We start from the raw sequence: 24,235 nt of genomic DNA, 5'->3' as shown, positions 1-24,235 counted from the left end.
GTGTGTAACGGTGCTAAGCTTTTCAGGCTTTTAGTTACCTTATAAAGAGTTTGTGAGTAACAGTTATTAGTCAGGGAATCCCCTGCTTTTGAGGGGAATCACCAAAAGTTTCCACCTAGTTGAAACAGAAATAATTTACTCTTTTGGTGAAAAAATTAATTACTATAAGATGACTCTTGTTCAACACCCACATAATTTTTTACTGTTAAACACTTTGCATCATGAAATATTTGGTTTGGGAAGAGAGAGCTCTGAGCAAAGCTTTAGAGAAAAAGACATGTTTTTAGCCAGTATTTTAGTCAAAGTCCATATATGCCCACTAAAATGATATATTCCGTAGTAATTTTGAGATCAATGATATGTTTTGTGCTTACAGGGAAATAAACTTTCTATAAAATGCACACTCCATTTTTAAGTAAAACTTGCTAGCAATGCTAGTACCTCATCTTAAAGACAGTGTGAACTGGAATCCAGTATTTTAAAAAATCTGCACATCCATCGCAAGAGAAAACAAAATTAAACGAAACATTTCTACTGTTCCTATTTCTACTCTTTCTTCCATAGCAACAAATATATAAATTCTCCTTTTCACTTATGATCATTCAAAACAATTCGTCATAGTATTGTGTGATTTCTTTTAATGTTTACAGGTTTTCTATAGATGAATCAGATTTACCTGAATGATGCTGAAATACAATTCTAATACAAGGCACTGATGTTTTACTTGTATTTTCCATATGGAAATGACACAATATGTTATCTGACAGGACCAGACTTACTTTTGAATTGGTCAGTGTGTAGGATGTAGGCTTCATTCAGGTGTTGGTACCTTGGAGAAAGAAGGAAGCCAAAACTTTCTCTGAAAGCATGTTCTCATTCCATGAGGAAATCAGTATGCTTTAGCAAGGTAGAGAGGGCAAACATTGTAGGATCTGCGGCTAATACAAGATCAGTGAAGCAGAGACTTAAGTAAATATGAATGAACCAGTATGCATAGACATTGTTTTATCATAATGGAATTAGAAGAACTCCGTTCCTGTTGTGTGGAGGAATCTTTAGTAGTATAAAGAACTAGCTTGCTGTGAAATATTTTCAAAAAATCCTCACTCTGTTTCCTCTGTACACGTATCTATGCATGTCTGAAATCTGACCCAAGGGTTTCATACCTTTTATCTTCATACTTGTATAGGGTCCACTTCACCTTTCCAAGAAAACCAGACTTAATAGTTTTCTGAGTCTGTATGTTAATTTTTCAAACCATGTGGTTCACAAATAATATTTATCTGTTATATTCATTCCAATGTGCTTGCAATCGATATCAATTTTCTAAAAATAGGGATATTACAAAATATTTTCCTCTTTAGGTGAATGGAATTCATGTTACTCTTGGTCTGTGCAGGGCAATTGTGAGAATTTATTCTGAGGGGCATCAGATGTCACTGCTTCCTATGAAAATGACTGTTCTCCATAGCACATTGTTTGACTGTTAAAGGTCAGCTTTTAGAGCAACAAAAGATGCATTTTTTCGTGACATAAAAGCAAGCACAACCCTGGGTCCTGTGTAGCATTACTGGTTTTGCTATTAAACTCTCAGATTCTTCATTGCAGATGAGGGAAACAAGTTCACTGCTTGTTCCTCAGGCAGTCTAAGAAAGCAAATAACTTTGTCCTAGGACAGTTGTAAATATTCTGCTTGACAGTTTTCTTTTTAAATATTTTAATATTAGTGTCACTGAAATGCATACGCTTAATTTAGTGCCAAGTATTGCAGAATGTGTTGCCTTGCAAATTTACCTTCATAATCCTCAGCCTGTCAGAAACTGTGGAATGTCTTTCTTCTGTGCACCATTGCTGGTGCGAGTTACCTTCCTGTACATGTCTGAGAATCTGGTTTGTGAACGTCTGTTGATGACAGATCTCATCCTCTGTGGTTCTGAAACTCTGGTGCTAAACCGTGGTGCTAATGGACTTTTGTGATCTCGGTAAGGTGAAGAGAGATATAAACGAAACTGAAATTTGTCCTAGTTCAGACAGTTTGAAGTGTCAGGCATATAGTCCTAATTTATTACATTATCATTACGATCTGAATATATTCAGATGCAAAGCCCTACCAGGTTCTTGTGCAGCAGGAACTCAGTTTCCTGAGTTAGACCACAAAGGAAGTGACCTTGTGCTCAACTGCATTCTAGTTGCCAACAACTTGATCTACAGAGAAGACAACTTTATGATTTCTATGGTTTGTGAGGTTATTTTGGGCATTCTGGAAAATGGTGGATATTTTTGTTAAAAGTCATTCTTGTGTTATTCCTTCTGGGGAAAGAACACATTGCTTGTGAAATACGTTTGTGCAGTGAGCTTCTCATAAAAAATGACCATGCTTTGCAACTATATACTCATTTCTAGTTCATAGCAAAGGAATGGCTCATTAAGGCACATGTCACTGATCATATGATTGAAGCTATACATCATCTATGTTTTGGTAGAAAAGTAGGATTAAAACAATATTAAATGTTACATTTATTTATAAATATTCAATAGAGGTTGAATATTTATAAATATTTTATCTTTATAAATACTCAATATGAGAACATGAAGATATATTCAGTTAGCACTTACTTTAATTGCTAGCAATATGAAATTACTTGGAGTTAATATATGAATTGTTTGTTAACTGTTGAAAGCAGGCAACATTTTAAGGATTCACCTTTCAAACTCAGTGATTGTGCATCTAATTTGTATGCCTATGTTCTTTTTTTCTTATAACATGTTGTAACATATAATCTTCGTAGTACTTGTTTATCTCAGTGTTTCCTCATTCTTCCTTAATTTTTGTAGCGTATTTTCTGTTTCCTACAATTTGGCGTCTATAACATTTTTGTTTCCTTTGTGCCATTCTACTTCTCAAATGGATTTTATGCTTGAAGACAGAGAAATCTATTTTGAACTACCTTTTCAAATCTGGTGGTTTTAACCAAGTGCACTGACATCAGTGGATGACAAAGAAAATTAGGAAGGAGGATGCATCTCATCAACTATATACATTTGTAGCATAGCTCTACATCGGCTCTTTGTCCCCATCTCTTCTTATACTCTCTGGAGAGAATGAGCAGCTTCTATAGTGTAGTTCATTTCATCTTTGTATGAATGTCTAAAATAGGTTAGGTGAATTGCACCCTAAAAGAATGTATTTTTCCCCGCAGACTGTAGAGGGAACCGGCAGGGGGGTGGGGTGGGGCGTGTCAGCAGAGCAGGATCGGATCTAGAGCTGTACAATGAAGAAATCAAGTTGGGGGTGATGATTTCCATCCCAGGCTACCAAATCCGATGTTACTGGCCAAGCATATAATACTTGCTTAAGTCCCATGGATTTAATCAAGACCCTCAAGCATATATCAATGCATTGTAATTTATTTTGATAAGCAGAAGATTTTACTGATTGTTTTCCTGAAGCTTTTTTGCAGTTGTAACCATATTCCTGTAAAAAAATCAATAGTATTTCTGTAAAACATCAATAACTTTAAATAAATTGAAGTACAGTGTCTGAAGTCAAAGCCATGATAAGGAGGCTAGTATAATTTTATGTATACTTTTAGGTGCACATTAAAAGAAAATTGTACACATTCAAACAGCATAAATGGTTGGTATAACATTTCACATGCACCCAGTAAAGATCTGGAAATCCTGCTAAGTTTCCCTGCCAAAAATCAGGTATGTACACCCAGTTTTGTGTATGTTTGTTTATTGTGACTTAAAATGTGTGATTTTGTTGCTTATTGGAGCTTCTCTTCTTTCGTTGCCATGATCCATATATTAGTGCTTCTTACCTCAACAATTGGCAAATGTCTTGGAAATCTCAGTAAGCTCAATGTATCAATTAGATAAATATTCCCTTCCTCTCCTATGATGTATCCTGAAGCTACGTTTCATGATGTTGAGTCAAAAATTCAAATATGCACTATGCTGATGAAGGCAATGTTTCTGTTGTATCACTGTATCAGCTATGTTAAATATTCCAGTAACTATATATCAAGTGCATTATGTAAGTTCTGAGCTTTGTAACAAGTTAGAAAACATTCACTGGGACACATATGCTAACACAAATGCATCTTTAAGTGCTCGATATTAGTATTTACTCTGTATCTGTTCACAGCACCCACAGCCTTGAGTATTTGATTATCAACTCTTGTGACCAGCCACTTAATCTGCACGCTATTGTTTCTGATTTCCTGATTGAATACACTAATGTGATCATATTTGTAAAGTGCTCTCGACCAAAAACAAAGGATAATTCATTACAATACAAATTCTGTTTCATAATTAAGTGCGCTTTGGTTATGTATGCAAACGATGTCTCTCTCTGAGGATCTGAGTGTATTTTTACTCAAATATTTTTAAAGGAATATAACAGCATATAACACTGTTATAGCAAAATTCTAGTTTTAAAATTCAAAATTATTTCAGATTGCTCCCCTAACATATTGTACAAATCCATTTAATTTCTGGGAGTAACCAATGCTGTTCCTTTCAGAATTCTTTCTGTATTGCTTCTTCAGTTAGGAGAGTTGCACTCCTTTGAGAGCCTACCTAGTGAATTCTCTGCTTCCACTACAAAAATTTTCATTTTGTACATTTCATAGTTTGTCGTCTTCTGTAAAGACAAGGTGATGACTTAGCAAGTATTACAAAAAAACTGTTGTATTCTTGTTTTTATTGTTTTGTAGGTTGTTGTGACTGCAAATGTAAGCAAAATCCTTACTTTCTGTATGATAAAAATTGTAACATCTGTTGAAATATTTTATGAAAATGTAGTGCTGAAAAATTCGTCCTGCTTCTGCAATCTAACCACTCCGATGATAACTGATAATGGTATGTTTTACTATTACATACAATTACATGTATTTAGTGCTTATTCACTGTCCCTTATTACTGGGGAGTACTGCATACAGGCCTAATGAGTATGAGAGTACATAATGCTTTTTATTAAATGTCATTGAAGAAAAATAATTCACATTTTGTCAAGTGATCTGAGTATACTCACACTATTCTTGATGATTAAAGTTTTGTTAATATGGAATCCTTTCTAGGAGTAATAACACATTACCCTATGTCTGGAAGCAGCTTCTTCCATTCATCCTATAGTAATCCAGTGTTTTAGCATTACTAGTATATTTCTTTACATTGTGCCATTAATAACTATCTAAGGAAACTTAACTGACAATCAAACTGGCTGGAGCAATGGAAGCAGTGTTGGTCTAGTGATCTCTCTTGACAAATAAACCTGTTTTAACTCTTCTCTCATCTGTAAACAGAATATTTTTTTGGCAAGAAACTGTACTAGCGTAAATAAAAAGAGAATTTAATTACAAATGTCTGTACAGTAAATAAGCATAAGATTTAATTAACTGTTTCAAGCTAACTTAGACACTGTGAGAAAGTGATTGTTCTATGTAAAGGATTAGTAGAAAAATATATGGTTCAGGGGCAATTTGGTGGGTACATCTTTTTGACTTGATTTCATTCACCTTTCTGAATAGTTGGTTGAATCATATTGCAGTGATTCCAGTACTACTTTGTTCACCAGTCGTTCTCAGAATTAGAGGCCTGAGTGATTTGTATTGGATGTGTGATGCTTGTGATCTGGTTTGTGTATCTTATGAACAGCTACAAGTTCTAGAATGAGATAGTAAATAACTGAATGTCTAGACTTTTTAGCTGAATGTCTAGACTTTTGAGCTGTTCTTTGGTCTTAAAGATCAGATGATAATCCTTCACATTAGAGTCATATTTGACTGAAGGTAGGGAAACATTCCCCTTGCATTTCTTCAAGGATCTGTATAGAACCACAAAGCCTTTTTAGTAAGGATTGACCTTATAACTTCTTAAAGTTGCTTACATTAGAATGCAAGAGAGAGGGACAGATAGCAAGCTGAAGGGATACCATGTGCTTTTAAGTGACTTGGAGAAGAATCAGAAAATTCAGATAAATGCCTGCCTCTATCTCTTCCTCAATAATACAGCCCAAAAGACATGGAATACCCTTCATAAATCTGATTCTCTTATAAAACCTTTGTGTAAAAAAGATAAATGAAATGTTATCCCTGACTTATAAGGATCTGTTATTCTGAAGAGCTCAGTGCTACAAAAGAACTCTCTCTCTCTCAGGAAACCCTTGCCCCTGAAGGAGGTTCCTTAGAATATTTGGATCTCAGGAGCCTTTGGCCTTTGTATGGGAAAAGCTGTTCTGGCATCATAGAAATGTTGTGTCAAGTTCCTATCCAACACTGATTTGGGAATTGAGGAGGAAAGACTGTCTGGCACTAGGAGGTGACAGCTAGAGTGATATCCATAGGTATTCTAGTCTATTAAGTAAGCTGCCTTTTGTAAACACTGTTAGTGGATTTTTGAGAGGGAAAGATGCATTAGAAAAGAAGAAAATGTTCTTTATTGACCCAGTCGCAAAAGCTATGTTTTCTTGTAATTATGAGGTATATTGTTTTGGTTCTTTGTCTTTTTGGACTAAGGCTTTCTCTTAACTCCATTAGCAGGATCTCAGAGTACAGCGTTATGGAAGCCAGCGTGCCTTGCCTTTGCTTTGTGTCAAAAATGAGCCCTTTTCAAGTGTTAACCAGAAGGCTGTGAGGTTAGCTTGTGCCTGCCAGTATTACTATCACTCATGTGCTCCTATGAGCTGGGATGTATTAGTGGATAATGCAAGTGTGAAGTTATGTTTCCTATTTATGGTACCTCTTGTAAGGTAACCTCAGTCTCACAAGAGAATGCACTTGCAAAACTCCTTTAGGTGCAATTTCTTGGAAAAAAACATTTTGAAAATACCTGCTTCTCAGTGCAGTCTAGTGCATTTAAAAGGTCAGCCCAGACCATACAGAAAATAAGAGGTTGCATTAATTTCAACACAGACAGAATCAGGAAACCATATTTGATGGTGTTGTTTTTAAAATATTTTTACAAACTTAAAAGCCAAGCTTTGCCAGAAGGAGATAAATTCCTTATTTTTACTTACTCCTCCTAGCAAAATACTATTTTTCTGTAGCTCCTGGCTTGAGACCTTTCTCATATATTGATGTAGGCAAGTGATTTAGGCAATTGTGTGCCAACATGTCAGATTTCTGCAGATAAGTAGATTTCTGGAGATGCAAATGTTTGATGAAGGATTTCAGAATGTCTGTGTCTACTTATCTACATCTTTAAGCATTAAAATACCATCAAAATCAGACTCTTTGCTATCCATTTAGTAAGGTATTTAATAGTATGAATGGTCCCCAAGGGCTGTTTCTAACAAGCAGTTCAGGTGACCTTTGCAGTGAGCACCCAAGTGCAGCAAGTGCCATGCTGACATGTGGAGCTGGGAGATACTTCTCATTTAACAACTGTAGATGTAGCCAAAGCTGGTTTTCATCTAAATAAGCCAGGCTGCGATAAAGGCAAGGTTTGTCTACCTTTGCAAGGTAGATATACTTAAAATATGTGTAGCTTTTCTGGATTAAAAAGCTAACTACTTCCTAGCATAGAGAAGCCAGAAAAGTCTGCACACATGGGTTTCATTTGATCTCAGGCAGTCATTCATTTCACAGATGTACACATCTGCAGGCCCACAGATGAAAGAGACCATGGCATAAGTGGTATATGTCTAACTCTACTTTTCGATGTGGTATTCTGCTCGTAAGAGAAGATAGTCTTTCATACCACAGCTGCCAGTGAATTGTCGGTATAGTAATTGCTAGCTGAAGTAATGGCAAATTGACTCATGCAATCATAAAAGATTTAAATAGGATGAAAATTGCTACTGCATAGATTACAAAAGGAGACTCTTGAAACCAAGTCTCTGAGACACATAGAGACAGAAGTATGATATGTTGGGGTCTTTCACAGTAAAACAGTTTGTTGAGTTAGAAGACTTGAATTAGGGATCTGGCTGTGCCACAGTATATATCACTGTGTGCTTTCTGGGAGATGATTTTATATCCCTGCTTCATGGTAGCATTTCCTTATCGGTATCCTAACAATATTACTTTTGTTTGTCGTGCAGTGGTGGCATCAAGCTTAATTAATGAGTGTATTTAAAGCTTTGGCACAACTCAGCTGAAGGGTGCTATAAAAGGACAAAATCTACACTTTTTTATCAGTCAAAAGTGGGAGTGAATGCATGAGAAAAGGTGCATACCAAGTAAAGAACGGCTGAAAGCACATGAACTTTCAACTCTATTATTTTTTAACAGTTATTTCTTGTGATATCCAGCATATATCTAACATGAACATTTTTCCAGATTGTCTAATTCTCGAAGCATCGCTGTCCTCAAGCTCTTGGAATATCACACAAACATTTCAGTCAAAAAAGTAAGAGTCTGGTTCTTCCTAAAGTTCATTGAGGGATTGATGTGTGTGGGGTGTGGGGGACTGAAGTCATTCATCGTTCTATTTTTGGTATTTCTTAAGGAACTACATACATTTCACTGAAGATAGTAAAATCCCTTTTCTTGGCCCACTTCCTCCTCCTTCTCTTTTCCTTTTTTGGTTTGGTTTTTTTTTTTGTGTTCTTAGAGAGCTGTTACTTCTGATGACTCTCTCATTTAATGGGACCCTGACAGCTAGCTGTAGGAGAGTCATTATAGTGACTGAATCTACGATGCGTGCCTGAAGAGATAATAAAGGATGTCACAATGACATTAAAATCCTTTTTGTCCTTGGGAAAAAGGTGAATTCCTGGTACTCAGGATAAGACCTAGAATAGAGGAGTCAAGAGATTCTGTAAAAGTGACTTTGTGAAACTGTTTTTTATTAGACCCAGATGCAATTTAAATATGGTCCATGGCTAATGAATACAATTAAACCAGAGAGTAATGTCTAATCTGCTAATATGAGTAATGAATACCTATTCTTCTGCACACATTATTTTTCAGAGCCACACTCTTTTTGAGAGCTGGCAGAGGAAGCACTCGTGCCCAGTACATGGCCTAATCCTTTATGATAGGAGGTTGTTAATATTTAGAAAGATCTGACTAATATACACCATAGATAATTACAGTATTCTTGTTCAGAACATTCCTTCTCTATACAAAAAGACTAATCCATAGGCACCTGGGCTGAAATTAACTCTTGCTTTTTGGGAAGCAGCACATCACTTCCCTGTCCCTGGGGCAACACAGGGAAGGAGTTGTCTTTCTCTAAATCAGAGCATTTCTCAGCATGTGTGGAGAGGAACTGTGCTGCCCTTGGCTCTCTTCCATGCTTATAGAGGCATTGCAAAGCAAGATAGGGACAAAGTAGTCTCCAACAGGCGTCTTTTTTGGTAGGAGAAGGCAATAACAAACTGGCGATACTTGCTAGCACTACTCACACAGAACAGAAATTCAAGGACAAGCTGTTAAAGAGTCAGTGATGGTTTTCTGCCCTTTTCTGGTTAAAAAGTACTACCTGACCACTCATGAACTGGAGTAAATCACAGCAAAATGAAACCAAAAGTGTTCTGTCTGCTTCCTGCTTCTTTTGAAATTTATGACTTTAAGCATCTCAGCACAGATTGTATTTCATAGTAGATTTCTCCTCAGAATAAACACAACAGAACAATAGGCTTGGAGGGTAAACACAGGTTATGTGTTTTATCCATTTCATTACATGTTTGCCAGGTTGTTCTCATGGGTTTATGCTTCTTTTCTGTCACTTGAAATTTCACATTCATGACTCAATCTAGATTGCGTTCCTGTGTCTTACAAAAACTCTCTTTCTGTGTTACCAGCTGCTCACAGTGTGTACACAAGGGTGAATGTGCCAGCTGTAAATGGAATCGTGTCTCTCCTGCCACCACCTGCCAGGTGAAGTTTGTTGGGGAGAACTGGAATCCCCTGGGATGCCTTTTCCTTGTGTTTTTTTATGGCTGATCAGCAATCTTTCTCTTTTTTTGTCCTGACATGGAGAAATGCTGATTTTTTTTTTTCAGGATAATTGTAACGCAACTGCTTCCAAGAGGATCACCACTGCACAGAAAACAGAGGTTAGTTAGCATTTTAAGATCGGCACTATTGAGGTTCTGAGGGTTGCGGGAGAATTTATTTAAAGTGGGAGGACTTTGCAGAAGGAATAGAGATATGGTTGAAAAGGCCGTCAGTTGGTAGGCAGAACCTGTGTGCTTTTTAGTGTTAAAAGGTACCAACAAAAACTTGTGTTTCAGATCCAGGCGTTGAGACAGTGAACACTGCAATTGTCATGTGCCTACCTCTAGATGCAGTATTTGCAATATTGCTTTAAATGCCAGAGTCCCTGTATGCTGTATTTAGGCACTCCACAGGAGCCAGCACACTGAGGGCTGGGATGTGTAAGCTGACCAACAAAAAAAAAAAACAAAACAACAAAAAAACACAAAGGAGAATGTTTCAGACTTAATCTTTTACCTAGACTTAAAAACATGTTTGAGTTCTGCTGTCACAGACAACTCTGTGAAACTAGACTTCAGAGTCTCAGACCTCTTCCTCATTTTATGCAGCCAGATCACAGCTTCTCCTGAAGCATAGCTGCCAGGGGAGCAGAAGGAAGGGGAGCATGTGCCACCCAGTGTCTGCATAACAGAGAAGTGGCTAGAGAATGAGTCCAGGAACTGAAATCCCCAAGTGTTAGTAAATCTCTAGTTCACACTTCCAGAAAAATTTTCTTGTTTCCAGGCTGTAGACAAAACTGGAGGTGGAGCTACTCTCCATCTATCCCACACAAACTGGATCACTGGAAAGGAAGAAGTGTCACTAGTGCCAAAGTACCTGCTGAGTCTGGTTGCTGAGTTCTCTATAGAAATCATATCGATTGTATGTGTGCATACAATCTGAATTATTTGTCTCATAGGCCAGCCCTTTAACCTTCTGCTTCATAGGCCAGCCCTTTAACCACAAGGTTATCCCTTCATTCTTTATGGAACCCAAATGTTTTTATTTTCTCATAAAACTGAGTGATCTTTTGATCAGTGGTTGCTTATGACATGCAGGTGTTAGGAAAGAAATGAGTAGTGAGAAGAAATTTGACTGATGAGTAAGTACATAGAGATTTGCTTCCTACACTTTTTGGTTTCTGCTTTTCTGTGAGTGATGCACGGTTGTTATAAATAGCAGCTGTGTTCTTATCTCTAAATGTTTCATTAGAACTACCCAAACTTTTACCTCTGAAGGTAAAATTACCTCTTAAATTCAGCTATTCAGCTGATGTTTCTTAAACAAAATCACGAAATACATTTTGTTTTTCACAGAGACGAGTAGGATTGTTATACTTGGGCTTCTGAGCATTAATATTCTGGATTCGATCTGCATTTAAAGCATTATGTCTGGTGAAAGAACAGAGGAAATTCTGCTTTGCTCTGCTTCCAAGTGCATTAATTTGACATTGGTAAATAGTTGGAATTGCCTGGGAGATGGCTTTCTTCCACATGCCTTATCTTGGAAAGACAGTGATGGACAAGGCAGTGAAAGCACCAGAGGCAGTGCAAAGGCAGATGTTTATTTAGAAGTGATTGATCCATTCAGAGGGCTTGAAATTGCATTTGAAATCCTGCTCTCCTTTGACTGCTGGTGCTTTAAGGAGAACATACTGGAGAGTGGAGAAAGAGGATTTGTGTTTTCCCATAACCCCAGCTGAGCATTTAGATTAATATACTTTTTTTTCAGTGGGAGCCCCCGCCCTCCTCCTGACTCCAGCTGCTGGTTTCCATGCATTCACCTTCCCCCTCCCTGTGCCAGAGCAGCAGTTGAAGTGGTTGGATTGAGTATGCTTGTCTGGGGAACTGATTTGGCTGGAAATAACCGTTGTCTTTCAGCAGGTTATTTTTCATCCGGGCCAGTTCCCTGATGCAGTTCTTCAGGGCCCTGTGCTAGCAGTGCAGAAGGGGCTGTGCCAGAGAGGGACTCCCTAGGGTGGCAGAGGCTGCTTAACCTGGGCTGCTGCCAGATATCTCTCCAAGACCTGCAGCCATGCTAACCACACCTCTGAGGATGTGGCTGCCACTGTTTACGCAGCCCCAGGGAAGTGTTAGGCTGTCCAGGGCAAGGGGGAAGCGGCTGCAGCTCAGAAATATGGAGCTCTATTGAAGTTGACAGGGCTGTGCTGATTTACATTACCTGAGGACCTGGTGCACGCTCTCTGTATGTCTCTTTACATGTTTACACTTTGATCACATGCCTCACAACTAGTGATTTTTATAAATATCCTTCTGCCTCTGCTGTCTCCCCTCTTGTTACTGGGCATCTCTCCCCCTGCCACATAGCAACTGGAAGGTCAGCGGCTCTCTGGTGCTGGGGAAATGAGCACTGCAGACCCCAGTGAGGACACAAGGTCCCTCCTGCATTCAGTGAGGAAATTCATGGTTTCTTTTGCTGCTGAAGAAAATGTCGCAGTCAAGCTGGGTGGGAATCAGGCTCTTGAGTAGCTGAGGCCAGCTTACCTCAGTGCCATGACTGTGCTGACTCCATGAGTCCAAGGCAAGATGCTGCGAGGGCGTCTGTGCCGTGTGGCCGCAGGGAAGGCACGATTTCAGAGGGGACTGAAACTGTTTCAGAGTGAACAGGTCTTCCCATGATTTCTTCTTGGTGTAAGAAAAGAAGCAAGGCAGGCTGGTAGAGAGACCAGCAGGAGCCCTGAAGCGTCACAGCATCCCACTGCACCCCTGGGCAAAGGATACCTCGCCTTTCCTTCACTGGGGTCCACGGCCCTTATGCAGCTCTGGGGCATCTCCGTGTTTGTGTGATATTGCAGTATTCTGGTGCTTCAGGGCTCCCTGCTGGTTACCAGTGAGAGCCCAAAGCAGTGTTTTACTCCTTTCTGTAGTAGTTGGCTTCTGGATTTGTGTGAGGATATTGACTGTCCTTTTGCACTGGAGGTTGGGCACAAGCAGAGGGACAAGGTGTAGGTGAAGAAAAGCACTGGTGGTTTGCTAGCTTTAATCTCTTAGATTTCTGCTTCAGTTATCCTGTCCCAAGGGTTAAACTGATGCCTGGGTAATCATGGGAGTAAATTTTCCCCCTCAGGCTGTTTGTGAGGGATTTCCTTTGCCTTCCTCTATTATCCGTACCAGAGGTCATCTTAGAGGCCCTTCTGCAGACCCTCTGGCCTCAACCTTTGCACTCTCTTGCCATTTCCTAAGGCACAAGTGAAAGCTTTCAATCAGTGGTGACAGGTGACATTAGCTTTGGAGTGCTCTGGAATTCAGTGAGCCATAGTAGCATGTGGGGACAATGTGCTGGGGACCTTTCTGAAATGGGCAAAAGCTGTTCACAGAGGATGGTGGTGTGACACTGATGGTCCCCTCAGACCACCAGCCCAAAGTCTTAGTGCTGCTCTGGGTACATGAAAGGATTAGTGGATAGAGAAAAACGTGTGAGATGGACTTTCTTAGAGGTTTTGCACCAGCACCCTTCACAGAGTTGGGAAGAATGAACCCTGGTATGTGTCCATGGGTGCACAGCAAAAATCAGGATAATCACAATACTCTAAAAACTCAGTTTAAACTAGTATTATAGGCAGTCTAAAATCAGTCTAGAAATCATTTGCCTGAGAAGGTCCCAAACAGTTTGTGGTTTCACATGCGTATTTTCCTGTTTTTTCGAATATTTCAGTTTGTTGTCTGAAAGATAGATAAAGAGGAAACCGTCGGTGTGCTTGTGAAACTGGGGAAGCAGCAACACTGATTAAACATGAGATGCTGTCAAATGTATCAAGTACATGCACTAGGGAAAAAAATCTCTTTTCTCATTCAGTAGTGTTAGTAAGTTAGAACAAGTAAATATAGACAATGAAAAGCACAGTTTAAAAATTGCCCACATTTCTATAAGACTGTGGCAGCATCAGAGTAAATTAGGATTGTTCTTAAATGCTGGAGAACTTCTTAGCATCAAAATGAAATACCAAAAAAATTTTCCCGCAGTTGTGTTGTACCTTTAGTTCTGTGCATGACTTTGAAAAGACTTTCTAGTAAAGCTAATTTTGAGGCTCTTTCTCAATTTTCCATTCGAGGATTTGACCCTGCTTCCCCTTCTCAGGTCATGAAAGATGCCTTCATTTGTTCCCCGATCTCTCGTAGTGACAGCACCATGGGTTTTGTCTTGTGTTGTTTCTTAGTTCTTCAGGGGTCACACAAAACGCATAATCTCAAGCTGGGTTTTTATGATACCTACCTTCCAGTATGTCAGACTGGGATTCTTTTGGGCAACTTTGTTATGGGATAAATTGAAATATAAAATACGATGGTAAAAATAGTTGGCTTGTAAAGAAGTTGTGATTAACAGTGCTTCCCAGGATTAAATTTAACAAGATTTGAAATTATTAATAAAAATGTATTCCAGTGCCATAAAATCTGCATTCTTGAGTGGTAGTCGTTTTTACAGCTGTTGCTTATCTGCCTAGCCTGTTTATAACCAGATTTTGTTTTGCTTTATTTCCTAATAGCATATCAGTATTCAATCCATTGAACCTTTGTGGATTTCTACATTAGGCAAAAGTGAAATAACAGTCAAAGGAGAAAACTTTACACATGCATCAGGCATAAAACTGATATTGACTGGGATCACTGGCTGTAAACCAGACGTGTGAGTTAAACTGAAAAATAATACTATTTACTTTTCATGGTGAAAATTATGCCCATTTTGCTCTAACAATATGGTTGGGTGAACAGTTGTAATGTACCTCTCCTCAGCAGAGCAGATGATGCTCTACATCTCTCTAGTTATACTTCCACTTTAAATTCCCAAAGGATGGAAATGAATTTGGTGTTTGGGTACAATACAAAGGATGGAGGGGTAGGTGGTCAGTTCTCTCAGTAATAGTAGGACAGTGCTGTACCTGTGGTCCTCTGTGCCTTCCAGCAGGCTAGAAGAAGTTAGGTCACAGGAAAGCCTCAGCTTTTGTTTGACAGTTCTCTGCTTCAAAAGATTCGCCATATATTCTAGGGTTCTGCTTGTAAAAGTGCAGACACCATGCCACGGAAGGAAATCTCTCATGCAACGGCTCCTGCTTTTCCAGTGTAACCCCCTAAATAATTAGGCTATCGTATTCTGAATCAGTTATTTTCAAGTGCAGCTGCAATGACTGCCTGTTATTACCGAGACCATTTTACACAGCTAGCACTTGAAAACATAATATTCCATTTTTACTTCAACCATGAATTTCCAGGGGACCACAGAAAACAAAAGGAGAGAAGGAGGGAAAGACAGGAAGTAGAGAGAAAGAGGAGGGAGAAAGGAGAGAAAGAAAAAGATGATGAAGATTCTTATTCTTGACTATCTCATGGACCGTGTTGGTAGCACGGAGAAGTACACAGTAAACAGCAAAATCACACATTGCATTACATAGCCTCATCCCAAGTTAAATATCTATACTGACTTCTGTGATTATTGTGTCACATAGAAACTTCATTCAAAAGATGCCCTACTTTGTCTTTTCAACTCCCTGCTCTCTCTGTCTGCCTCCACTTGGCAGCTCGGAGAGAGATTCAGTTCTCTTTTCTCCTTGTCACATTTGCTGTAGGTTATAGGCTTTGTGTAGTACCACCAATGAATGACATCTGTGTTTCAATGTTTGTCTGTTTTCTTTCTCCTCCAGCATTAAAGTTAGAAATGTGCTAAATGATACACAAATGACATTTGCTCTCCCACCAACACGCAAAGAGGCCAAAAGTATATGTATACAGGCTAATGGGAAAAAATGTTCACCACCAATGACCCTGCATTATGTTTCACTGCCATCATGTTCTAGAATCACTCCAAATACCTCCTGGATCAGGTAATTTTTGTCTTTCTCTACTTTTTATGTATTTATTCAAATGTAGTTGCACTGAGCCAATATGAGCCTTCTTTCTTGGCCAGATGCAGCTGATGCATACTTGGAAGACTGCTATAGCCTGTTGTGGAGGATGAATTTACACCCATGACCTGATTTAACAGATATTTTAACTTGATAACTGCAAGATGGATTCTGTGTTTGCAGGATTTTATAAACTTCTTCCTGCCCACCCCAGCTCTCCTTTATAGAAGCCAAAAATAGTCTATTCAGACTAAAGCTAAATCCAAAATATGGGTAGCATGTGTAAATTCTAACTCCGATTAACTTTGGTTTCTTGATACTAATATACCCTTCACCTGCAAAGTTTCAGTGAAATAAAGTGAAAATAATCACCCCTGCAGTGATGTGCAGACTTTACGACGATGTTCCCTAAAGCCAAAAGAGCCCTATTGAAGCCTCTGCTTGTTCTGTGGGAGAATCACAGATCTGGTGAAAGACTTACAGGGTGGTTTTTAAGATATTTTCAGCACAGCTTTCCACCTGTTCCTCTGCCTGCACAGTTTTTACCGGCTTGCAGGTTCTTAATGTGATATCTTTGTCATCAAGTGTGGATTTGAGGTAATGAGTTGGGCTGGCAGCTGCAGCAGCTGCGCAGCTAGGATGCATGCCCTCATCTCCAGGTGAGAGGCAGCTCAGGCAGCTGGAAATTAATAATACCTTAAACCACTCCAACTGTGTTCAGCAGAGATTGTGAGCCAGAGCCCTCAGACACAAGCACCATTGTGTGTGCTGAGACAGATGGTCTGAACACTGCCAAGAATGTTTCCTGTGAGGTGCCTGGCACGATCGATTTGTCCTGAAGAAGGCAAGAATTAAGCATAGACTGGGCTGTGCTGGGGCAGTGAAATACCATGATGCTCTTTCATCAAGATTAAATCATGGTCTGGCTCTTTGGCTGCATGAATAGAAAACAAGGTGAACAGTCCCTGAAAAGGGGTATACATATATATGCAATCAAGTAGTTTGGTTTTGAAGTGGCAAAAATGTTTACCATTACATTATGAGGAAAAGTACACCGTATAGGTCAAATTATCTTGTCCTACAGTTTGACTTTATCATCTGCTACCAAAGCAAAATGCTCATGAGTAGTTCATGCACAGCTGAAGCCTTAATGCAGGACTCGTCTGTCTGTGGAAACACAGGTATTAACTTCCCTTCCTCCACATGTTTTTTGTTTTTTTTTTGCAGTGGTGGTCGCAAAATTACTACAACTGGTCGAAATTTTAATGTGGTGGACAGTGTCATTATTTCAGATGACCAGAGATCAAACCTCACAGTAAGTCTAAATCTCCTTTATAATACCAAATAGAAGTATCTTGATGGATTAGGTTTTGTTCCTAAGGTTTTAGGAGATATCAGCAATTTCCAAACACTTACAGGCACATGTCAGTCACCCTACTGAAATAAATGTGACCACCTATAGGATTACAGTTGCACACATTCTTAGTACAAAACACAAATACACATAAGCTACTCTCTGCATAATTCCCTGAGCCTTTTTTTTTATGGTCTAGAAAGTTATTCCAAATCTGTCCTTTTTGAGTCACCCCAATCTCCACATATGGGTCTGTTGGAAGAGGGGATTCTGTACTTCTCTCTGGCTCTGTTCTGAGAACCCAGATGGTGCCACTGCCTCAGGAAGGGGCAGCAGACTGTAGCTGATGTTGGGATGAAACCTTTTCTCCTAGTATTTAAGGAGGTGGGAATCTTGTTGACCCTTTGCAGTGCAGAGACCATAACACAGCAGCATCACCCAATGGAGTAAACAATGACCTAATGCTACAATGACTGCAGCAACCTCACTCTCTCAGGAGTTAAGTTGGAGAGCTTGTCTTACTCTTGTCACCTGCATTGAGGGGAAGGAAGGAGAAATGGCTGTCACAATTCCTGTCTCACTCACTGCAGGAAATAGTTACCTAAGCAGTGTGCAATCAGCCTTAAAGCAGTGTATGATAAATGTGCTTGAAGGTAGACACAGGCTAAACTCAGAAATTTTGCTGGGTGCTCTTCATGCAACCCTATCCTGATTGCATAGAAGAGGTTTAGCAGGTATCTGTGCGAAGTCAGGAAGACATTAAAATGAGTTTTGAGTGCCTCTGTTTGTAATTGTACCCGCTGTTGAGTTACAACTTTGTTACAACTTTGCTATTGCATTTCTAGGTCTCTAGGTGTCCTGGCAATGCATCTGAATATCATTACTTAACACCAAGCCTGAGCCACGCAACTGAGGGTAAAGTTGTTGATATGATGTTAAAAGTGGATACTACCTTTATACCATGTGTCAAATTACACTATCACCCTGACCCAGTGTTCATTAACTACCAGCTGCACACTGAACTGGATCCTGATCTGGAATTAAAAATATATGTAAGTTTGAAAGTAATAAAGTACAATGCCTTATTTTAAATAGTGTTTGGGGATACTTTTTTTTTCTTTCTGTATTTAGTGACTTTATTTTCTTCATTTTTTTTTTCTCTCTAGAAAGAAAATGATAACTTGAATATTTCTAAAACTGAGGTAGAGGTTTATCTGTCTTACATTACTGGTGCACAGACCAAAAAGATATGGTTCAGTGTCCAAAATATTACCAAAAAGCCAGACCGTAGCACCATACTGTGCAAATTCAAAAGGGAAGGAACAGACAAGATTGACTTTTCCACAGTGAAAGTTTTTGTGAGTACAGTTCCCTTTTGTTACAATTCAACAGTGTTTGAATGTTTATACAAGTGAAGTAAAATGTATCATTAAGGCTCTCATCATGAATATTCTCATCATGACTGTTCTTTATTGAGGGCAGAAGTGGATGCATTTTCTTCTCTCTTGATACTTGGTAGTACAGTTTTCTTCCTCATATCTAAGCACGTCTGCCTAGCTTAGGTACCACTGGCAGTACTGTGTTCATTTTCTGTCTGGTTACTGTGGTAGTGTCAGAGGTAGGTTTTGCAGTCCAAGCTGAGCTCCAGGAGAACAGTAGCTTGCCACACCTATGCCTGCAGCACAGACATCATCGTAACAGCATCACTGTCTCCAGAACCCCTCATCTTAGATCTGTAAGCAATCTGCTTCTGCAATATGTTCTTGAGGAAAAGGATTGTGTCCTCCCAGGCACTTTTTCCTACTAAAGTAGACAAGAATCTGTCTTCAGGATCACCACTGAGACAGAAGAGAAGGCATTTCTGGATGATAAAGGGGGTGAAATTCAATGTGCATTGGGAAAGCTAAAATGCTTTGAGCATGTGGCACAAAGCCAAGCCCAAATATACAAACATTAGCATGGATGTCAGAGCTAAATTGCAGCTTAAGATATTTGCTCCTTGAGTAAGATGAAGATACAAATTTTTTAGAATGTGATCATCACCATTTAAGAGGGAGAAAAATTATGCCAGACTCTTATTGCAGTGTGTGGTGGTATAAAACTGAAATAACTCTATTGACTTCAAGGCATATGGCTCATAGTAAAGATTAACAAAGCTATTCTTGACTTTGTATCACTGTTAACTGATCCCCCATCTGTGGATCCTGCCGTCTGAGCCAGTTATGGCATGGAAAAACCTTTCTGAGTTTGGTGTTGCATTTAAATATTAATGTTGCCTTGCAATATCACATGCTTATCCTGCAGATTTCAAAGGAGTGACTGTCATAGAAAGGTCACTACTTCACTAAGGCAAATGCAGTAGTTATCATGTAACATTTCACTTCTAGTACCTTAAAAATTTTTTTTTTCCAACATCAAAAAAAATGTTTACAGTAGTAAATGTTTTTTAAAGTAGTAAGTGCTTTTTAAAATTTTATAAATAAATCATAGAAGAAGTAGGACCACTGAAGAAAGGATAATGTAGGTATAAAAGATAATTTTAGCTCAAGAATAAATGTATCTTGCCTTAGTTTTCTGGAAGAAAGAGGATATTGAGTGTGGGTTCAAAGACAGAATGATCAGTCTGAAAAGAGTTGTCAGAGAAGAAAATGCCATTCTTGTGACAGAAGCAAGATTCAGATAGATCAAGGGGCTCAATACAGCAAGAACAGGATCATTCCTATCACAGCACTGAAGAAGAACTGACACATGATATTGTGGGCTAAGTAGAAAAGATTTTAGATAAAACTGCAGTCAGGAGACACACTGTATGACTGGAGAACAGCAAATATAAAACTAGTATTTTATGTAACAAAAAACAAACAAACAAACAAAACCAAAAAAAAAAACAAAACCCAAACCAACCAAACAAACCAAAAACCTAGGCAAATGCAAGCTTGCTGATTTAATCCCAGCTCTATGTAAAACTTTATAATGTATTTTGAATGAGAGGCTCATGAAAGACCTGGGGGTAAGTGGAAAATGGAATAATTGTCAACTTCTTTTTAATGAAAGCAGATCATGCTAGATATCTTTATTTTGTAACATGAGTGATTTCCTCAGCAACAGAAATGCGGTAGATCACACGTACCTGAAAGTCACTCTGGTGACTTAACATGGTGATTATGAAGACGGTAGGGGTTAGAAAAACTGAATACTGTGTATGGGGAGCTGACTGGGCAGTGTTGATGATATTATTTAATATCACTAGTACCTTGAACACAAAAATAAGGCATGCACTAATAACATTTACTGATGACATAGAGCTCAGAGGCATTACCAGTCCAGAGAAGGTTTTATAATGTCATGCGGAAAAATGAATTTAGAAATAGCAATTGGGTTAATTCAGGTGTATCTTATTTAGTTTATGATTCATAAGCGAGATAAAAGATGAGGAAAGAAATGGGACCACTGGATAGGAAGGTTATGGTGAAGATTAAAGATAATCCAAATATGAGCAAAAAATTAAATGAGTGCTTTGTCTCACGTTTCAATAAACAAAGATGAGTAACAGAAATTTCTGCTTTAGGTATTGCACAGTTGGACACAAGTAGATAAAAGCAGGTGTATTAGTCACAAGATGGTTAATGTATTTAACCACCAACGCATTTCAGCCTTGGAAAAGGCAAATGGGATCCTAGGAAGGCTCAGACCAAAATAACTTTTTATAGGAACTGTGAAAACATAGAAACATCAGAGGAAAAATAACATCTGCTGAAGGAAATAGATCTGCTTTGTATTCTGTTCCTTGTGGCCCCAGAAATATAAAGGCTGTGTCCTTCCAGCCCTGTGGGGTGTTTTTGCTTGCTTGTGTCTGTGTAGCTGCGATGTGACTATCCAGTTGGCAGGCTGCAGCTGCCCTGGCTGCTCACCTCCTGTGACAAGCCAGTGATTGCAATCACCAGATCTCTGCCTTCCCTGCTGTAACCCAAAATAATTTCAACCCAACCCTCCTTTTCAATTATCTCAAGCTCATTTCTATCCCTGGCACTTGGTGGTATCTTTTTATGTGTCAAAGCATATTTTTACATCTAGTCTGTTTATAGTCTTAGCTACCCTTTATTTATGTGCTTTCACAGTCCTCTTTGAGATCCTCCTTTGTGAAATTTCTTCTGCCGTAATTATCAGTGGTGAATGCCTCAGTTTGGCATCTGGCAGACTTCAGCACTTTCATGTACTCCTAAGAATTAATGCCTGTCCTGCCTTTGACAAGCCCACTGGCTATTGGGGGATGTTGTCCATGTATTGTGTGTTGCTTTTTTTTTTTTTAAGACCTTCAGGAATGCTGTACCTCCTACACAAAGAGGTTGAAAGTTCTGCAAAGAAATAGGGAAGAGGGCTGTGGGCCAGTTGTCTTATGAAAAATTTTACTTCCCTCATTCTTAGCATGAGTCTTACACTACTTTTCTACTCAGCAGAGTAACACTGTGGGTGCATATGAATGTTTTTAATTATTAATGTGTGCCTTCTTTGCTTCAAAATGCCAGAATGTTTAGCAGCGATTCTGAAGGGCATGAGCCACTTGGCCAGCTGGAGGCCAGTTCTTGCCATTCCTTTGAGGGCTCTAATTTGCAGCAAGAGCATGACAAAATGTGGTGCTGCATAAGGACCTCCAGATTTTTATCATCACTGCTCTGTTGTCCTGCTTAAACATCAAATCCAGTAAAAGTTAACTTTATGTTGATTCACATATGTTTTCCTGAATTGCTGCTGTCTTCCCAATAATCTACCATGATCCTTATGTACCTTACATACTTTTTTATAAAACACATTAAATGTCATTTTAAGCACTGATATAATAACTGTCCTCTATTAACACAGCCATTACTTTTCTTCAGGTCAAACTGGGAAATTTTGAGCATGAAGTGAAACCAACATCATCGTACATATATTTATATGTTCTTATTTTGCTACCTATTGTAGTGGGTGTCATTATAGGTAAGTACAAAATGCATTTTCATTTTTTGATTTGCTGAAGGGTATAATCATGGCACAAACACATACATATACACGTCTGGAACTGTCACTAACAGTCTGGTGGTTTTACCGTGTTCCCAATAAGAGTGGGCAAAGTTAACTCTGTTCTGGTGGTGGAGTCCATCTTGTGAGACTGCAGCACATTACAAGACAGTAGTTCTGTCTGTTCTGCTGGGATTATTCACTATCATTTCATCAAGCAGGCCATAGGACTGACATGCCTGTGTCACAACTTGGTCCATTCTGGCTGCCAGAGCTGGGCTACCCTCCTGTCCCTAGGGCAGATGTTCCCTAACAAACTGCTTATCCTCGGGCAGTGTTTGTGGTGTTTCTGCTCAGTTTCATTTGGATCATTCGTGAACTTATGGGTCATTACTAAACTGAGGGAGGTAAATAGTTATCCCTTCCTGTTTTTAGTGCTCCCTTTTTTTTACACATTTTTATTTGATTATATATTTGATAAATTTCCATTTATTTTAATAAGATTAGGTGTTTGTTTTTTTGGTTGGTTAATTTTTTTTTAAAGTTCATTTTAAAGAAAACCCTATCATGCTTTTATGCTCTCAAAATAAGCTTTAGAGAAGTTAACAATTTAGAAGTGGATTTCCTCTTCAAAACAACTGGTTTTCCTGTTTGATCAGTGCTACCTTAAGTAGGTTCCTATTAGTAGAAGTGTTTGTTAGATTCTGTGTCTCACTGTGCAGGCTCTATATAGCAGAGTGTGTTGTACTTTCAAATAAAGTTGGATTGACAATTCTAAGACCTTGTTAATAGGAATGATTTTTATTAAACATTGGGGTATAAATCCAGATAACTAGGGCTCATGGGTACTAGCACTCTGACAACAGTAAAACACTAATCCCTGGAGTGTGCAAGTGTACATTAATCTTTCTGTTTCTTAAAATAGTAATAAAATATGTCTCTTATATGAGGGTTTTCTGTTCTGCGCTTTTTATACTCACAATCTTTTTCTCCTCCTTTTTAGCGGCATTCATAGTTACTAGATACAAATCCAAAGAGTTAACTCGTAAACAGAGTCAGCAACTTGAACTGCTGGAATATGAGATCCGTAAGGAAATACGCGAGGGTAGGTCTAAAGAGCTTTACAGAGCTTAAGGATAGCATAATTTCTGAACTGAACCTGTCAAGAAGCTCACATTATATAAACGTTTTTATTTTGTAGCTGTTGGAGTATTTTTGTGTTGGATCAGAATTCCTCTTTAATATTGTGTGCACTGCAGTAGCAGATAGCACTGAGCTAATAGGATTGCATATAGTATTTCGTTCAGCAGAAGTCGGGGAAAAAATGGATTGCTACTTTCCTGCTCATAAGAGCTTCAGCTATAAAAAGAACCCCTCTTCCCTGAAAACTGTTTTTTAAGGAACATCTACTGGGGATAAGTTATATTTGTGAAGATGATTTTGTGTCAACTTAACTAACTTTCTGGGTGGGGATGGGGTTTTTCAGGATTTGCTGAACTGCAGATGGATGAATTAGATGTGGTGGATAGTTTTGGAACCGTTCCCTTCCTTGACTACAAACACTTTGCTCTTAGAACTTTCTTTCCAGAGGTAATGTTTACAAGTCTTTCGGTTTTCAGGCCTGACTAATATTAAAAAAGCTAGGAAGCTCAGGATCAAATAACTAAAGAAAATACTACACAGTCATTGCTCATTGTTTTCACAAGAAACTTTTCTTAAATCAGAAATTACCAAAGAACACTTAAGGCTGTACTTCTCTATATTTAAGCAAGCCTTTATGCTGTAGCTAAAGCAACATTCTTCAATTTTCAAGGGTTGTGTGTGTATCCATTTCTTTTTGTCCAGCCTCACTCAGCTGCTTGCCTTTCAGGCCATTCTAACTAAGCTATAATTTATCCATTGCTCTTTTCGTTCCCATGCTTTCACTTCCAGTGCTATAGCTAATTAGAGTAACAGTCAGGCTAGCTAACATCATGACACTTCCTAATTAGACTGATGAAGAAATTCTGCTGACTTTCTGCACCAGGGTGCTGACAGAAATGGTAAGATGTTGATTCAAAGAGGTGCAGGTCAAATGCTTAGAAATTCCATAAGTAC

General features: G+C 38.7%; 1 protein-coding gene across 1 annotated transcript in view; it reads left to right on the top strand.

Moving 5' to 3' along the window:
* The window catches only part of PLXNC1 (plexin C1), a 69,925-nt gene that overhangs the window by 15,955 nt on the left and 29,735 nt on the right, over positions 1 to 24,235 (top strand). Inside the window, exons 5-17 of the mRNA XM_018080143.2 lie at positions 3,594 to 3,708; positions 4,722 to 4,866; positions 8,286 to 8,355; positions 9,755 to 9,830; positions 9,956 to 10,009; positions 14,434 to 14,573; positions 15,586 to 15,765; positions 17,014 to 17,101; positions 17,986 to 18,192; positions 18,307 to 18,498; positions 22,018 to 22,117; positions 23,142 to 23,243; positions 23,625 to 23,728. Coding sequence (XP_017935632.2) covers positions 3,594 to 3,708; positions 4,722 to 4,866; positions 8,286 to 8,355; positions 9,755 to 9,830; positions 9,956 to 10,009; positions 14,434 to 14,573; positions 15,586 to 15,765; positions 17,014 to 17,101; positions 17,986 to 18,192; positions 18,307 to 18,498; positions 22,018 to 22,117; positions 23,142 to 23,243; positions 23,625 to 23,728 — 1,573 coding nt within the window. The remainder of the gene's footprint in view (positions 1 to 3,593; positions 3,709 to 4,721; positions 4,867 to 8,285; positions 8,356 to 9,754; positions 9,831 to 9,955; positions 10,010 to 14,433; positions 14,574 to 15,585; positions 15,766 to 17,013; positions 17,102 to 17,985; positions 18,193 to 18,306; positions 18,499 to 22,017; positions 22,118 to 23,141; positions 23,244 to 23,624; positions 23,729 to 24,235) is intronic.

This window comes from Manacus vitellinus, unplaced genomic scaffold (assembly GCF_001715985.3).
Source record: "Manacus vitellinus isolate BGI_N305 unplaced genomic scaffold, ASM171598v3 scaffold_5_pilon, whole genome shotgun sequence".
NCBI lineage: Eukaryota > Metazoa > Chordata > Aves > Passeriformes > Pipridae > Manacus > Manacus vitellinus.
This window is presented reverse-complemented; position numbering and strand designations above follow the sequence as displayed.